At 38.8% G+C, this 17,772-nt stretch overlaps 1 protein-coding gene across 7 annotated transcripts in view; it reads right to left on the reverse strand.

Moving 5' to 3' along the window:
* Window positions 1–17,772, reverse strand: part of EHMT1 (euchromatic histone lysine methyltransferase 1) — a 231,403-nt gene that overhangs the window by 158,051 nt on the left and 55,580 nt on the right. Inside the window, exon 1 of one of the 7 annotated variants that reach the window (XM_089675306.1) lies at window positions 8,376–8,400. The exons of 5 other annotated variants lie outside the window; for them this stretch is intronic. Coding sequence is in view for 1 of the 2 variants with exons in the window: in XM_089675303.1 (XP_089531429.1) it covers window positions 1,265–1,270 (6 nt within the window). In the remaining variant the exon portion in view is untranslated. Of the gene's footprint in view, window positions 1–1,264; window positions 1,397–8,375; window positions 8,401–17,772 lie in introns of those variants that run through there. One more of the 7 variants, XM_089675303.1, reaches the window with a different exon arrangement.

A 17,772-nucleotide genomic window follows, 5' to 3' on the forward strand; every position in this document is an offset into this window, starting at 1 on the left:
GCTTAAAAAATGCTTCTAGCAGCAGATTTTGAGCATTTGTTTTTCAGCTTCAAGACGTAAATAGTGTAATCCTATGTGTCCATGCATACTATTTCAGTCTAGAAGTACTTTTGACGCTTCATCTTTGAGAAGCAGAAAAAAAACCTTTTTTTTCCCCATTTTTTTGGGAGCGATTTGCAGGCAGAAAAAAAAGGCAGAATGCTCCTAAAAGCTGACACAAACATGCTATTATGAACGCTTTTCAGCTAACATTTTTCTAGCATTCTTTTAGCTTATAGTGTGCATGAAAGCTCAACTTTGTACTTCTTTTTAACTTCTGAATAGACTGGGGTAATCTTCCAACCTCTGTAAGGTTTCTACTGTGGTCTGTGAACCTCTGATAACTGGACAAGGAAGGAAAGGAAAAGTGTCTGAAGGACATTCTGGCCAAAAAATGAATACGTTTGGTTGCACCTGCACTATACAGTATGTGGTTTTTATATATACGTTTTATATCTACGATGGTTGTCCTTGTCCCCTTATCTCAGCATACACAACTAAAGAAAATGTCAATGCAATGAGATGTTGCTCCACGCATAAGATAGATACCCCAAAAAAACAGATAAAGAAAGCAAAAAAAAAAATAGATTCCGAAAAAACCCCAAATGGTCATATTTTATCTACATGTGTATATGTAAGCTGCAAAAATAACAAAAGGGGGTGATTATATGCTGATAAAGAATGTAAACTTTCCAGATGCTAAGCATACTCTTGTCTAAGGCTGGTCATAGCAGACCAACATGTCTGAAAATTCAGCAAATGTTTTACAGAAATGGACAATATTCACAGATCAATGGATAGTAATTTATTTTAAAATCTTTTAGTAAGTGTTGTAAAATTTTGGCCTGATGGTTAAAGATGCTGTTGGTGGTTTGAATAGAGCAGATACTTTTTAGACTAATTCTAAACAATCGTCTGTGTTGATACAATTTCTTGGGAACATCCAAATGCAGACAATTTTTGAAAAAATATTTGACCATTATTCCCCAATCTAAGCAAAAGTCATTGTTTTATACAGATTATATTTCAATAAATTGTTCAATTTCCTGAAACAATACCGTATCTATGGTTACCCTCAATCTGTAGGAATGGATTTTAAAAACAGTTGTTTTAAACCAGCAAAAACCCACAAGGATTCCTAAATAATTGCTTGTGCCATTCAGATGTAGGCGAAAACAGGTTTAATCAAAGCAAAGCACTGAATAACAAAAGAAAAAAAAAATACCTTCATATAAGAAGTCCTAGGTACATAATGAAATGCAGATCCTTAAAGCAGATGCGTCAAAGACATCTCAAAAAGGTTTGAGATGAGAGCAAGGCTATGATCAATCTGAGGCTCCATGTACAGCATGAAATTCAGATTATGCTACAGAACTTGGGTCTCCTTTCCAGTCTTCACAGCCATCTGCAAGCAAGTCTGGGCACAATAAATGCAGATGATTATGTTAAATATTTGCTTGATTCCACAGAGGTCTCACACAAAAATGCACGCACTACACTTACATATGTTGGCTCCTAAGAAACAGGAGCTGGGATCAAATCAACAGTCTTGGTCTAACAAAACTGTTCCCAGACAGGCCTTGAAGCCTTGTACAAAAGGATACAGCAAAAGAGATAGAGCACCAGTGTCCCCAGGTGTGAAAACACGGGCTTCGGCCTAGTCAAGCAGTCCCTGAAGTCTTCTGCTCTGTCATTAAAATCATGCCTGGCCTTTTTTTCCCTTTATTCCTTAGGATTGCAATGAATTAGATCATCAACCACCTCCCCCTACAGGCCTCTCCTGAGCATGCTCAAATAACACACTGCCATTTCTCCTGTGCAATGTTTACAGACTTGATGACCAGCCATACTCACACAACCAGCTTCTAACCTGCCAAACAATAAGTTCTCAAAACAGCAACTACCAATAAAGAAGTCTCACGGATAGCTTTTTATATTGACAAACGTCCCTAATCCAAAGCTACGCAGTGTGTAATGTATATTATGTTTAGCACATTTATTGGCATGTCTATCTCTATCTCCAGCAGCACAAACTCTAGAAAACTGAGGTAAACAGACCTACTGCATGCAGTTGATGCAGTTGTAGTGATTTAAAACCTTTCAAAATAGTCTGCTGGACCTGGAAATCTTTAATACAAGTGCATCTAAATTTGTCAGTCTAACTAAATCCCCTTTCTTTCAGCAGGAACTCAAGCTGTCAGAACTAGCATATGGTTTGGAATATGTTCTTTCAAAATAAAGTGGGCCTCATTTACCAAAGTGTCTAAACATAATATACATTGCTCATGACCACCAATCAGATTCCAGCGGTCACGTTTCATTTCAGGTTTAAAATAAAATGCTGACAGTGAAATAGACAGTTATTTCCAACAATTCCATTAATTAACTCCCCTGTTCGACTGCTCGATGTCTACATGGGTGATTGTGAATTTGTATTCAGAATTCTTCCTTGAAGAAAAACCCTCAATTACTACTATGTCAAAAGGTGAAGCAGTCTAGGAACATTTTAAAAATGGCTTTAAAACATAAAGGCCTGGTTCACACCAATGCATTTGTTAGTGCTTTTTGCAGAAAAGCACTACAGTCCATTTAACATGGTTTCCTATGGGACACGTTCACATCTATGCTTTTTTGAGCAGTTGCATTTTTGGAAAGAGTCGAGGACTTTTTTTAAACGCAAAAAGTCGCGTTTTTGCTACAATAGAGTTGAATGGAGATGCTGCTGAAACGCAAATAGTGCGTTTTTGCCACGTTTTTATTCTGCCCAGCAACAAAAACATTTCCCCTTTAACAAAAAAATGAAAAAACGCGGCAAAAACGCATATGTGTAAAACCACAAAGTGAAATGCAAAAAGAATTGCAAACACAGAACAGAAGCAAACTGCATTGGCGTGAACCAGGCCTAATAAAATTAAAAATCTCAACCAGTGTTCAAGATGTCTTTTTATTTTTATATTTTTATATATATATATATATATATATATATATATATATATAATTTTTTTTAACAGTAAATTTTGTAAAGCACTGTTAATATGTAAAAAACGTTTGGACTATCACCATTTTTTTCTTCTTCAGAAAATATGTTTTGGGGTTTTAAGTAATCTACCCTCCAAATACATGCTGGTAGGATAATTGGCTCCTGTCTAGATTGACCCTAGTATGTGTATGTATGAATGTGAGTTAGGGACCTTAGATTGTACACCCCTTGAGGGTTAGGGACTGATGTGAATGCACAATATATAGGTAAAGTGCTGCGTAAGTTGATGGCGCTATATAAGTACCTGAAATAAATATTCTTTTTATATATATATATATATATATATATATATATATATATATATATATATATATATACACACATACATACACATATGAATTTTACAAAGCCTGCATGTGTAGATTAATAAAGGTAATCCTGCCTTACAGCGAACTAAGGAAGAAAGGGATATTGTGCAGAATGAATAGGAAAATACCTCCTGGGGAAATTTCATTCTTTGCCTTAAGATCCATGGGGAGTAGACCCCCTTGTGAACACAGAAGAGAAACCCTAAAGAAGCTATAAAAAATGTTTTTTGATAATGCCTAATAGAGGAACACTGAGATTAAAAAGGAAAGAGCCGCACTTCTAAAAAAAAATGGAAATATCAATGTGGTACCTTTGTGTACAATATAAACTAGAGTGGTTTTCCTGCTAAACCAGTCTATTCTTCTATATTCATATATGCCTGAGACAAGTTTTTCATTACAAGCTTGACGAAATTAACATAAAAAGATAAAAACTGTAAACAGGTCAGACAAGTTAAAAAGTATGCATTTTAAAAATGTTTAACAAAAAAAGCAAGCTTAGTACATTTATACCTGAAGACCAAAATAAATTTCACTCTGTTAAAAAGAAAGAACATTAAAAAAAAAATTGTGATGGCCTTCAAAATTCCAACAGCCTTCCAGAAAAGGCTTAAGATCAGTCAGAAGAGAAGCTCTGTGACCTTTTTCAGAAGCAAGTTCATTTTTAACATTGATAGTGTAGGCTATAAATACCACTTCTACTAAAATCTTTGCAAAACAAAGCAGGATTTAGTGTAAAACATGTGTCACATTCATGTCAGAGCTCTCAGAGTAAACTATAAGTACAGACTTGACATCCAGGCCTGTTACAACTTCCATGTTTTCTAGCCCCCTCCTACTCCTTTGTGTTAGAGCTTGCTAAAGAAGATTACGATGAACACAAAGAGACAGGAGCAAGATGGCAGACAGACAGACTGTACCTGTATGTGGAAGTGCTATGGCCTGGTAGACAGCTCAGACATTTTGAGCTGACAGTCTGCAGTGTCTGAATGACGGAGCTCCCTCTACTGATCAGACATAGGGCATGGAAACCATTTAACAGAGCTCAGATCGGCAGCCATCTCACAGCCTGAGATCACCTCATGGTCTTCTTCAAGAGGCACCCTCATCTAACAATTACAGCAGCCTTAAGCTTTTCTATACAGCAACTTGTGCTCATCTCAGCAGCCTCTCCTGGAAATGTCTGGACAATGATCTGTGCTAAAGCAAGCCATTTGTTTTCAGGCAAGACAAAGCACTAAAGTAAAAAAAAATAAAATATAAATATCTTACTGAACGAATACATACAGGAGGCGGCTCTGCCATGTGCTTCATTGCTGGGATCAACATTTAATGTAACCAGTCCCACCATAAAATATAGCAAGCAATATCTGTCATGTATGCTATGGTCTAGTTTTGTGAAGGTGACTGGCTGATTCAAATGTACAGTAAGTGCATGCATAATCTGGCATTGATCTAATGTCTATGGTCACTAGAGACCATCAGTCATCAAAAGCTTAAAGCTAAATCTAGTAGGAGTTAGTTAACCCACAGTACAAATTTAACTCTTCCTTATTTGTATCTGTGGTCAGGATTCATTGGTCTTGATTCCCTATGACCAATAAAGACTCTTTAATAAATTACAAACAGCTGATCTCAATTTGAAGGCACCAACTCATGAGAGACAACATCCTAAATGAGAGGAAGATACCCAACAGCAGCACGAATGTTTGCATGTAGATGGTCAGCTTGCACTAGCCACTTGAATAAAGAGGCCAAAAAGGCCCGACAAGACTCAGCATATCACAACAAAAAAAACAGTACAAATATAACAAGTCAAGAACATCAGGCATACATGTTATGAAGCAAGATAGCATGAATAGTTTGACATACAATCACCCACAGTAAAAAGCAGCTGTATCGTTTTTAGGTGTCTAGAATAACTGAGTCTAGGGCCTTGTATATTCTGTCTTAGTTCAAGCATTCACGTCTTTAAAGCCTTTGTGTGAAATGGCACAAAGATAAGTCCATACATTCTATAGATCAGTCAGGTTATAACATTAGCTATGATTTAGTTAGAAATAAAACCTGAGTTATTTAAACTGGAGTCAAACAAGCCAGTAGTGTACTTAAAAAGGTGATTTATCTTCATCTTTAACCTTTAGCAGTAATCCTAATAAGCCAATTTATAGTGTAAGGACAAATGCTCACCCAACAAGAATCAAATATTAAACTATATACTCCAACATAAACCTAAAAACTGAAGGCAGTGAATAATATCCTGTGCTGCAGAAAGCAACTGCTCAGATCATTTTGTTAATTTTCTAATCATCTGTTCAAATTGGAGGAGAGACATCTTTTTTAGACTGAGGAGGAAGGAAGGAGGAGGAAGCAGCACAGGTGGAGGACTGACATTCTATCGCAATAAAAGCAGAAAAATAAAGAAATCTGTTGGGATACATTTCTTATGAGGGTAAGGTTTTATATTCCAGAAAAGAAGGTCCCCCTTTCAGGCATTCAGTAAATCTTTGCTATAATGCCTAATGAAGGTTCCCTAGCCACAAAATACACCCCTGGCTGTCACACACACACAATATGTCTGTTTCTACATTGCAACCAGTAAAAAACCAGAGCTCACTGTGGTGCCTCATCAGCAGTTTAGGCTGCTCCTGCTCCAATGACAGATCATTCTTAAACACTTGTTATTACAGAAGGTATAGAATGGGGGGAGGTTGAGGGATGCAATGAAATGCCATGGAAACTGCTAGCACAAGACTTATGCCCTACTTTTGCTAATATAAAAACATACAATTAAAACAGACCGGTGTCTACAGTTCTGTAGAATGCAGTAACTATCTGCAAATGAGAACATTTCTATACAATGGTCAATCTCAATCTGCAACCACAATCATTCAATCCCTAAAGAACCTCAGTTCAGACACTGGTTATATATATTCCATTTAACATGATTTAATTTTCAAAAGGTACCCATAGCAACTGGATGAAATATTTAAGATTTTTGTCTGCTTTGTCCATGGATATAGAAAGAACTGTGAACAGACCTGTACCCGTAATCACAAACATTGTCTCACCTTTGAAACGTCACGTCTTCATTTGTGTATTGCTAGTCACATAACCTATACGTCTACACTAGTCAGGTGGTCTATTGTCAAGTGAAAGAACGGGTAATCAGGCAGAGGTTCTAACTGGCCACCAGAAGGGTGAAACATTTCAAGCATTCTAGTAGAAAAGATTTCTCTTTGCTTCTTTATCTTTTGTATTATTCAGGAGTGTGATATAAATGTTTGTTAGGGTGACGTTATAGGACCACTTCAATGAATAATTGCTTCATGAACTGATCAACCAAAATGGGCAGAATGTACATATTCAACCTAAAGTCACGTATAAAGCTTACCACACACACACACTACAATCTAACTGTATAATAGTTGCACAATCAACTTTACATTCACTAAAACTGTGTAATAAAAGGACCCATAGAAACGATCCAATCAATCTGTAACCGATCATGAGACACGAGCATTACATAGTGGCTGTTAGATCTAAAGAGAGGGTGCAGCTTGTCCAATCTGTGTAGTGAGTTTATGTTTGTAATTTATAGGGTTTTTTTTTGTTTGTTTTTTTTTTAAAGGCACATGCACTGAAACAATGACACAGATTTTCTAACATAGCGAATGGTTGACACACCAGAAATGGAGATTAAAGAAAGCTGGTTCTAAATGAAAAAACATTTGAATGAAAGGCAAACACTATCAGTTACTTCCAAATTTGTTTGCAACATATAGAGATGTCACAGTGCAAGGATAAAAGCAGCAAGATTTACAGGACAGGAAAAGAAAAATTTGTATTTTGTAAAATACACTTGTCACCCAAAAAAAAAAAAAACTTAACTAAAATGGCCATTTTTATTATAATTAGAGAAATACGGGTCAGAAACCTTTAATGTTAATTAGTCGTTTCTTTTAATGCAAAGAAAAAAACGGTCAACCATGTCACACACCATGAACTAACAGCCCAGGTTGTCTGGCAGGGTCATGTTAGCTAGAACAAATGATGTCCCAATTCACAGCAAGTGTCTGAAGATAACATCCTCCTTAAGAATAAAAACCATACTAATCATGTGACTAGACTGATCTTGGCTTACAGTATGTCAATTTAACAGCTAATGTATAATTAACTATTGTTTGCCAAACTGCTAAACCAGTTTGGACTTCTGGCTGACAAAGTCCAAGGTGTTGGACCCCAAATATTTTATAGATACAGAAGAACATTTGACAAAAGATCACAGCATAGTACATCACCGAGTATGAATTGACAATTGTCAGTACAGTCAACATTGTTCCCCCCCCCCCCCCCCAATATGCTTACACAGCAAAACTGCAAAGATTAAACTGCTGTATAAGCTTTGACCTAGTCTAGATCTAATCAATGCAAGCAAAAAAAAAAAAACAAACATCAGAAATACATCCTGCATAAAAAGCTCAAACAAGGAACCCAACATTATCACCACTCAACCAGACCCTTAGAAAATTTGCATTCACCTGTAAGGAAAAAAAAAAAAAAAAAAAAACAACTTGGAAAGAAGTCTCAGAATGCCACAGAACATGAGTCAGAAACCGAAAAAGGCTAAAAATGCAGTGTTCACTGATTTCATCTAGGTGGGCACCTCTGCAGAGAGGTAATGAAGAGAGATCTGTCTGCTTAGTAACCCCTAATTCAAAATGCCTTTAAGCAGCAAAAAGTGGATACTACAACTTCAGCACAGATTTCCTGTGTAACTTGGCACTGGTATAAAATATTCACAGGGCCAATGAGACCTGTAAAGCCTTGCGACCTCAATAAAGAAGACTCAGCTCTAGATAGACACATGACATCTTAGAAGTGACAGTGCCCTACTAAGGACAACCTGTGGTGAGTAGCACCCAGCAAGAAGTAAAGCTCCCTCTGGTCTGCACCAAAAGCCATTATACATAGAGTGAGAGACATACAGGCCTGAGAGAGTCAGCAAACGTCTCTGCCTTTTCTCTTCTTCCTTGGTCCAAAAGCTTCTAAATGGAGTCACATGACCTAGCTCCCTCTATAGGTAAAATAAAAATCACACACACAAAGCATGCTTAGGGCACCATTTCATACAGGCAGCCATCCCAGAGTGCTCACAAGGACAGCCATGAGACTCAGCTTTGTTCTGGTCTCTTCTAGGCCCAAATAATCTACCAGGCGACACAGATTTGAGATGACATAAAAACACTGACTGTGTGCAGCAAATGGCTAAAGAAAAAAAGCTGTTGCCTTAGCAAGTCATGCAATGAACTTGTTTCCAACATTTGTCTATTTACATTATTGTTCTGTCTCAACTTTTTTTTAAATTACCGAAACTAAAAGAAATGCTGCCATGTATCTTGATACATGAGAAAGGCAATGTTTTCTATAGATTCAGTGAACCCCAGGAGCCACCCCTTTGCACAGAAAATGAGAACATTTTAGACCTAGGGCTCTGAGATCATAGTTCAGTTCCCGGTGACATGAATAGTGGTATCCTTCTCTGATTCAAAATTTCTAGAGTTTGAGGCTGATTCTAATTGGATGTGTCTCATTTCAACCTACCCATGTACCTACAGCATAAAAATAGCTTGGGATATTTCCTGATTTATAGTCAAGCAACTAATCTGGTATAACAGGCACAACATTGTGAAAATCTAGTATTGAGGCTTTAAGCTGGGAAGAAAAAAAGAAAAGCACGCAACTACCCAACGATACATTAACAAATAATGCAAACAAAACTATCAGGAAACAAAACTTCTCCAGAGCTTAAATGTGTGTTCTGTGAATCACACATAACAAAAAAAATTGATCTCTTCATGATTTAGGTCAGTCATTGCAGTACATCATCCTCCTAAAACAGAGTATCCACAATGACTGAAAAAAGTCAGCAATGCTTACCATTTATGAAGCTAACTTGTGATACGCAAGCATCACCTAATGTGCAGCCACTTGTGTACCTGCAGATAGTGGTCTGTTTTGTTTTTTTAACAGTTTCGGTTTTTTTTTTAAACCAAGGTGTTGATTTAGGCCCGCGAAGGAAAAATATTCCTAAAGTGGAGCTCCAGTCAAAGCTAAAAAAAATATAAAAGTCAGCAGCTACAAAAACTGTAGCTGCTGTTAAGAAAACAGCCACTCACCTGTTTGACAATCCAGAGAAGCACTCAACGTAGCCGGTTTCAGACATCCTCGCAGCTCGGCGCCGGCATCTCAAGTCTGGGCACCCGGCTGTGACACCTTGCAGCTTCACAGCCGGGTGCCCATTGTGCATGCAGGAGTAGTGCTGAGCCTGGTGAATGGTCCCGTAGTCTTCTGGGACCTGTCACGTGTCCCTAAGCAATTGCAGCAGAAGTGGGAGCGGGTACTTATCAAATTCCGGTACCCATATCCCAAACGTGCCAATTCCTCAAGCGGAGACGGGGACCAGTACTTAAAGCGGAACTTCCCCTTTTGAGTTCTGAGCGGAGCTCTGCTTTAATATTCTTTAAACTGGCTTCCAATAATTACATGGTTGGTTTTGTTTCTTATGTTAATTTTTTTTCTGGGCTGTCCATCCCAGTTATGGAGCATTGATTTGCAAAGAGGCTATAATAGAGGGTGACAAGATAGAAGTAGTGGCGATAGGAAAGTGAGAGTGGCAGGGGTATGCTACTAGAATAAACAATGTCCACAATAGGGACTAAAAGGTGGGGATAATAGGGATATTGTCCATAGTCCTTATAATTTTAAAAAGTTCATATAGACTGAAGCCACAGGACCGTCAGTCAGAGTTTAGCAGCCAGCTGTCAGAGATGAAGCTCCTCTGTAATGGGTATATAAGTGGAAAATAGTAGAGCTTTCTGAGTGCAGTTCATGGCCTGACGAAGGAGCACACATGCTCCGAACGTGAACCTATCAGATCACCTCTCAACCACTTCCGGTTCCAGTGACGTCACCGTGATCGATGTCGGATCCTCCATCTCACAAACACCAGTGTGACCAGACGACTTTTGGAATGCCCTGCATTCTGCGGGCTGCAAAGCCTCAGTAGGAGATGCCATTACTTGTGACATGCAAGCCTTTTACTACGTTTTTGCGAGTTGCTATATGTTTTTATAATAAATCAGATCACATTTACTGCACTCAGAAAGCGCTACTATTCTTTTCCACTTATATAATAGCAGCGACCTCCAGCAGTCTCATGTAATCTATGATGAGAGACCCCTGAAGCATGTCCCGTCTCCAACACTTCATAGCATGTCTATGAATAATCAATATGGCGCTAAATAGGTGCACACTTTGCTGGATCAAACTATGTTAACTGCAACGACAGTTTGGGTGAATATTCCACAGAAAGGGTCCTTTGATTTGGTAATGAATCCAAAACCAGCACAATTGACACAGCACTTCTGGGAGACTGAAGAGATCTCTAGGTACAGCAGAAAACAGAGCAGAGTGCACAGACTATAGCAGGTGTGGCATTAACTGGAAAAAGACAATTAACAGCTCACATTTAATCCAGCTATAGATGGTTGGAATCTCAGCTGGTTCAGCAGGGACCATCAACTGGCAGGCTTATTGTACCCAAATACTGTAGATTGTTGCATGATTTCGGTGCAACACCATGTAGGATTTTCAAATGCAGTTATTGCCAGTGGCTATAGCTGCTATCATTAATCACTGTATTCTCCCAGCGGGGATGGTTCATCAACCCCCTCTTCCCCCAAGCCTGAATGATATCTCTCAGCCATCGAGAAAAGGTGAAGCAAGAAATTGATCCCCCTTTATGTGGGCCATCAGGGTTGGTAAAATGGGGGTCATTCTGTAATAAATGTAGTGACTATAAGTAGGCAAGCACAACACAAACTAAATCTAGACAGTAAAAGAAGATCTGATGATACACTGAAGCCAAGCAAAAGGACAGAAGAACAATGTCCTGGTTGGGGTGAAAGGCAGAAACCACCTTCAGAAGGAAAGATGCTATAGGCTTCAACGTGACCACAACAGAAAAGCTTTTTCTTTTTATAACAAAAAAAAGCTGTCAGCTCAGACACATACCGGCGTTTCGCTGCAAGTGGAGGGCACAGGGGTCACGTTCTCAGCAATCACCCCTGGGCGCATAATGCCCTAAATATTCTTACAGCTAAGTGCGCCATGATGAGTGAGCTCACTGGGGTGCCACAATAGATCCACCCTGTACAAGTCTTACAAAATGGGAAGTTAGTGGTCTTTGGAACAAGATGCAAAGTGCTGAGTTTTGCCTCCTGGTGGTATTCAGGGCCAAATGCTGATCCAGACCTAACTGCAAAAAGTTTAGGATTCATCCCACAGGGTAGTCTCTGGGATGAAAGATTATTTCCTTACACCAACCAGAGTATGTTTTCATGTGCGATGATAGACCTTTAGGGAAGCGAACTTCCTAGCTTCTAGGATTGTGGGAAACAGAGGCTCCTGTCCCTTAGGATCTGGGCTTCAACAGCCATGCCATTAAAGCCAGAGACCATGAGGCAGGATGGTAAACCAGTCCTTGGAACAGAAGTTTCTGATGATCGAGACGAGCCCATGTAGCATCTGCCAGACCAGAATGATGACAGGGCTTTAAGATGCAAGATGGGACAGATGCCCCCTTTTGGTTTGTGTGAAAAGGCTTGAGTAGAACCCTTGAAATATTTCCACAAGCATCTCCCATACTATGGAAAGTAAAGTCACCCCTTCGGGCAGACGATTTGTCAGCAGGTTTAAGGGATCTGGAAGCTCAAGGTTTGCAGGTGGGCATCGTTGGGAATGGGGGAAAAGGAATGAGCCTTGCTTGTGGTCTAGGTTTCTTTCGCTTGGGAACCACCAGTGCCATCCTTGATGAGGGTGTCCAAGAAAGCTCTTGAAGCATATGCACAGAAAATGGCTTTTGGCCTGTCTGCAACATTCAGCCAAGGAGTCCTCTGCATATTTACTGACAGGAGACTAAATGGGAAATAAGACGAAAGACATCTATTAGCCCATCCACACAGTAACTTAAGGCTTCTAGTATGAGAACTAAACACTCCACAAACAGGATCTCTTCTCATGGCCATAGGCTAGCATCACAGCCAGGGCAAGCTGCAATGCAGGAACAGCCAGAGTAAACAAGGTTTTGGAAAGAATCTCCAAAAACCTTTGTCAATGGTTTCCCCAAAAACTGGAGCATACTCCTTGTGGATCATCAGTGCTTAATTAAGATAGGATACTGCTGTAATATGCACATGACTGCATATATCTTGGACTTCTTAAACAGCTTTAGGGTTAATATCTGGGAGGTGTGAACAGTTTATCAGGGCCCTCCCAGTCATCATAAAGGATGTCTGGGATTAGTAGGTGAACTGAAAAATTCATGGTGGACAGCCTCTTTTCAGTTGCGACACCTGTAAAATTCTGCAGCACATTCACAAGGCACCCCATTTAAAAATGTAAAAAAGTAAACTACATAACACAACAACATCCACACATGACGGACACCCAACAGGGGTGATTTATTCTTACAAAGAAAGAGCACATTTGCACACTGGTACAGAATCAGGTCCTGTTTCCGGCATTTCTCTTCTCCCTTACTCCACTAACACTAATGGAGAGGAGCAGGGAAGGTACTAACAAGGAGCACCCAAAGTGCTCCTTATTAACCAATGACGTCACTGGTTGTTAGGATACTGGCAGTTGCTTGTAATGATGCACAATAAAGACCTGTGGTTTTGTGTAACAAAAAGACATGCTTTATCTACTTGCTGACTCGTGTATAATGTTTGTGCAATTTGGAGCAACTTTCAGACATTCTACCAAGGAGTCCTGGTCGAAAAATGCCGCTCTAAGGGATCCTAGACAGGTAGCAGCACTTTTAGTAACTGCAGGCTGATCTTATAGCTTCAAAGCATTGGGCACCATAATCTATTAGGAGCCAAAATGCCTGACAGTAATGGCATCGCTTGCGACTCCTCGGGGGCAATCTCATTAGTTAAGGATTTCTGAAACTCTGATTAAAGCCAGACATAGATGGATCGAAATTCAGCTGGTTCAACAGAATAGGGACAGAATAGCATAATCTATGGCCTGCCTTAAGCTGGCCAGAGATGGTCCTAATCTCGGACGATTTACTAGGGACCAGACGAGATTCAAATCATCTATGGGCAAGCTTATTGTACCTAATTTTATTGTTGTACAACATGGCTACAACCAGCCTGTTGGATTTGTCATGCAATTATTCCCAGTGGCTATAGCCACTAACAATAATCATTGTGTTCTCCCAGCAGGGACCATGCCTGAGAAAGTTAAAGGAGATGCCAAGGAGTCAACATTCCAAACTGTCAGTGCCAAGCCCTCGAGTGGGTGCACTGCAAGCAGCATTGGAGCTCTTAGTGAATCAGAAGGTGGAGGGAAATATTACTGAAGAACTATTTCCCACATGCCTAGGATTTGACATGTTGTGCTGCAAGGCAGGGTCAACATGAAGAGCATGCGCAAACATGACATTCCAAATAAAAACTTCACTGGCCCTAAGCCTCAGCATTAACCTTTTCCAACAGAAGATATAGGGCTAATAAAGGTACCAATGGTCTAATTATTACCACAGCTTCTGGTGCTCAGCCCCAAAGCCTACTCACAAAGTGAGTTTTCAAAAATTGGGTCACAGCTGTGGACCCTATAAGCACTCCATGACTAACACAGTAGACTAAGGTCTGGAAAGTGCCACAATGTGGGGCCCAGTGCTCAAAGATCACATTCCAGGCTAATCCCGCAATCATCCAGTCCAGGCCTCAAAAGCTTTTGCTAAGGATACACCAATCTAAATAGCTGTGTGGAAAAATGGCTAGCAAAAATTGTTGAAAACTTAGCAGAGAAAAGGTCTCCAAACCACTTCGGACACTAGCGAAAAAAACCTGAGGTATGCTGGGAGTAAGTGTGAGTGTGTATGTATGTATGTATGTATGTGTGTGTGTGGCGGGGGGGGCGGGGTCAGTTATAAAGGGCTGGTCGCTGTTTATCAGTGTGAAATGCATCCTATAGACAGCGGTTTTACCCATTCACTCACTCACTCACTCACTCACTCGAATCCTGAGTCCTTCAATGAACAAGAAAGAAATGTGCTTTCTGAGTCCAAAGTATATTTAAAAGCAATCACATAAGCCCACAGCATAGTACACACATTACATGCGGCACAATCTAGATTTTGATCAATGTTAGAGGCAGTAAGCGGCACATAAAATTCTATTTCCTGCATATAGACATCAAAACACACAGAGTTCCCAATCCAACCAACTCATGAGATTACCATTAGAAAGTCTGCTCTTACCGAGCCACATAAGGACATAGAAAGAGGTCTTAGAAAACCAAAGAACAGATTAAGCTGAAAATGCTAAAAATGCAGAGTGTGCATGGCTTTCACTCAGAAGGAAGCCTCTACAGACAACTAATGAAGAGGGAGCTGTCTGCCTTGTAATGACATTGCAGAACAGGTCGTCAATACATGAATACCCTTAAACAGCAATGCATGGAGACTACAACTTGAGCAAAGATTTTCAGATGTCAAAACACTGAAAGAGCTAATGACACCTGTGAAGTCTTGTAGTCTCTGAATCCAGAAAGACACAGGACATCTCAGAGAAGTGATAGTAGCTCTTTTAAAGACAACCTGTGGTGCTTAGCATCCAGCAAACAGTAAAGTCCCCTCTGGTCTGTACCAGAAGACATTATACACAGAGAGACATACAGGCCTGAAAGAGTCAGCAAACGTCTCTGCCTTTTCTCTTCTTCCTTGGTCCAAAAGCTTCTAAACAAAGTCACATGACCTAGCTCCCTCTATAGGTAAAATGAAAATCTCACAAAGCATGCTTAGGGCACCATTTCATACAGGCAGCCATCCCAGAGTGCTCACAAGGACAGCCATGAGATTTAGCTTTGTTCTGGTTTCTTCTGGGTTCAAATGATCTGCAAGGAGACACAGATCTGAAATGACAAGTCAAAAACTGCATGTTTTACTGTACTACACGCTGAGGCACAAACAGTGAAAACTACTATCCTTGGAAACATGATAAAAAAAAACAACTTTCAACACATGACTAACCTACTACTGTAAAATAAAATTAATGCACACCAAGACCTTTGGCACTAAAAATAATAATGAAACAGTATTCCAATAGTTAAAAGCAATGTTAAACATACCATCTAATCCAAGGTCCCTGCAGGCAGTATGATCATAGTATACATGCTAAGTTTTAATATCAGTCAACTATAAAGAAATAAGTTTTCTTTGTCAAGCAAAGCATGGGTCAGATGAAACAGCCTAAAAAACAAAGTTTGTCATAATAATACGATTCATGGAATCTAGTCATTGAATGTCTAAAATTTTAACAGCAATGGAACAACAAGCTGTTAGTGGGGTATCTTTGAAGAGGAGGAAATAGTTTTAGTCCAACTTCCTTGAGGAGAAAGTTAGCTTTTTATTAGCCCAAAAATCACCGTTCCATTGTCATTTCTTACAAAAAAGTTTATATGCTATAAAATAGATGTAATCCCTGAGTGCATGACATTCAGTTTAACAAAACACTAAGTATTAAACAATTGATTTTTTTTATTAAAATATTCCTTTACTTTTTTATTCCTTTGTTGAACATCAGTATTGAAAATCTGCTCCAGCCTCTTCCGGTCTACATGCACTCCAGTGATGGCTGCATGGCATAACTCAGGGTGGGTTTCCTGATAGTGACAGCAATTGACCATTCCTGCATATTCTGTGTTGAAATGACCACTTGTAATTTTAGCTGAAATCCCATATGACAGGGTGAGCACAACTGGGAACCTGGGACAGAGGACTGGTCACCCTATAGCAAAAAATATTGAAAACTACTTTTAAAATTAAAATGTTGTTAACAAATTTGAGATTGTAGTGATTCAGTTTACATATTTTTGAAGGCTGGTGCTTTAAACACTGAAACAAACAATATGATCTGCAGCCTTCCCAGTTTATTTACAAGCCATGCTAATGCAAAACAGTCAATTTCGTTCAAACAATGCAATGTATTTTCATCAGTTACATGCAAAGCAAGCTTAGTTTAACTAGAAAGGACCAAGACAACTGACAGGAGCCACAAAAGATGAAGAGATTCTCCGCCTGTAATTAGATCCGGTTTTAAGGAGAACTCCAAGCAATGTACAATTTTTACTAATAAAAAAAAAAATGTACAAAATGATGGACTACTGTATGTTTTGAAGGATGGCACTAAAAATGGGCAAACCTTTTAATTTGCTAATTATTTACCTTTCAATACAGTTTAAAAAATACAAAAGGACTATCCCATTTCCAGCTTGCACACTTTCTATAAGTCCACACTTTTTCAGTATACTATATCCCCACATTTCCATTCCAGGCAGAAAGGTTTGGTGCGTTTGGGATATTATTTCTCTATGGCAGACTATGCTACCCAAAAATAGTGTGTAACTAAATTCAATAATTATAAATAGTGCAGGTGCTGCAAAATTATTTTTAAACCTTAATACAGGGTTTTTAAACGCCTAAAAATAGATACCCCAAACTTGATCGTTTGATAGTTTACTATCAAGACTTGATAGTTTAGCTTACCAATGATTTTCTTTTCCATTGAAAGAAGTTCTCCTTCATCTTGTTACAAAACTGAACACTATAACTGAAAGGGTTACTATAAGAATATATAATGTAAGATAATAAAACAAAGGCAAAATACTATACTGTAGTCTTAAGAATCATTTAGGGAACCAATCAACAGATAACTTCAAGCTACCTATAAGCCAAAAGGAAAAGTCAGGTAATAATCTGAAAAATTTGATGTAATTTCAACCAATATAATAAAAATAAGAAAGCAAAATGCCTATGCCAAATAGATTCAAACTGATATTTCTAGAATTTCAAAATAAATCCATATCAAGGCACCTCATGACTTTGAAAAAAGACCATGTGTTTCCCAGGAAATATAACAGGATTGCTGCTTAATTATTAATAGACAGAACAAGTGCAAAGTGTAGTAACCTATAACAACCAAGCTTCAGTTTACAATGGCTAAACCTGTAAAACATGAATTCTGAATACACACATTACTGCATACTGTCACTGCTTTTTGCAAACATTTTTTCTAGTGCCGGTATTAAAAAGAACAAAAAAATTAGTGGAAAATGGACAATACTTTTTTCAGACACCTTAAACTGTGACCCAAAGTTGCCTAATGTTGTGCTGCTCCCATTGAGTGTTAACAGCTATATTCCCAACATCTGTTTGAGACAGCAGCAAGTTCAACCTCAATCCAATACTAATCTTGCCTGACAGAAAAAAACAAATAATGAAGATTTAAAGCAATTTTCTTCCAAAATAGT

Source organism: Staurois parvus, unplaced genomic scaffold (genome assembly GCF_062004578.1).
Source record: "Staurois parvus isolate SC_StPar_1 unplaced genomic scaffold, SC_StPar_1.0 ptg000154l, whole genome shotgun sequence".
NCBI classification, from domain to species: domain Eukaryota; kingdom Metazoa; phylum Chordata; class Amphibia; order Anura; family Ranidae; genus Staurois; species Staurois parvus.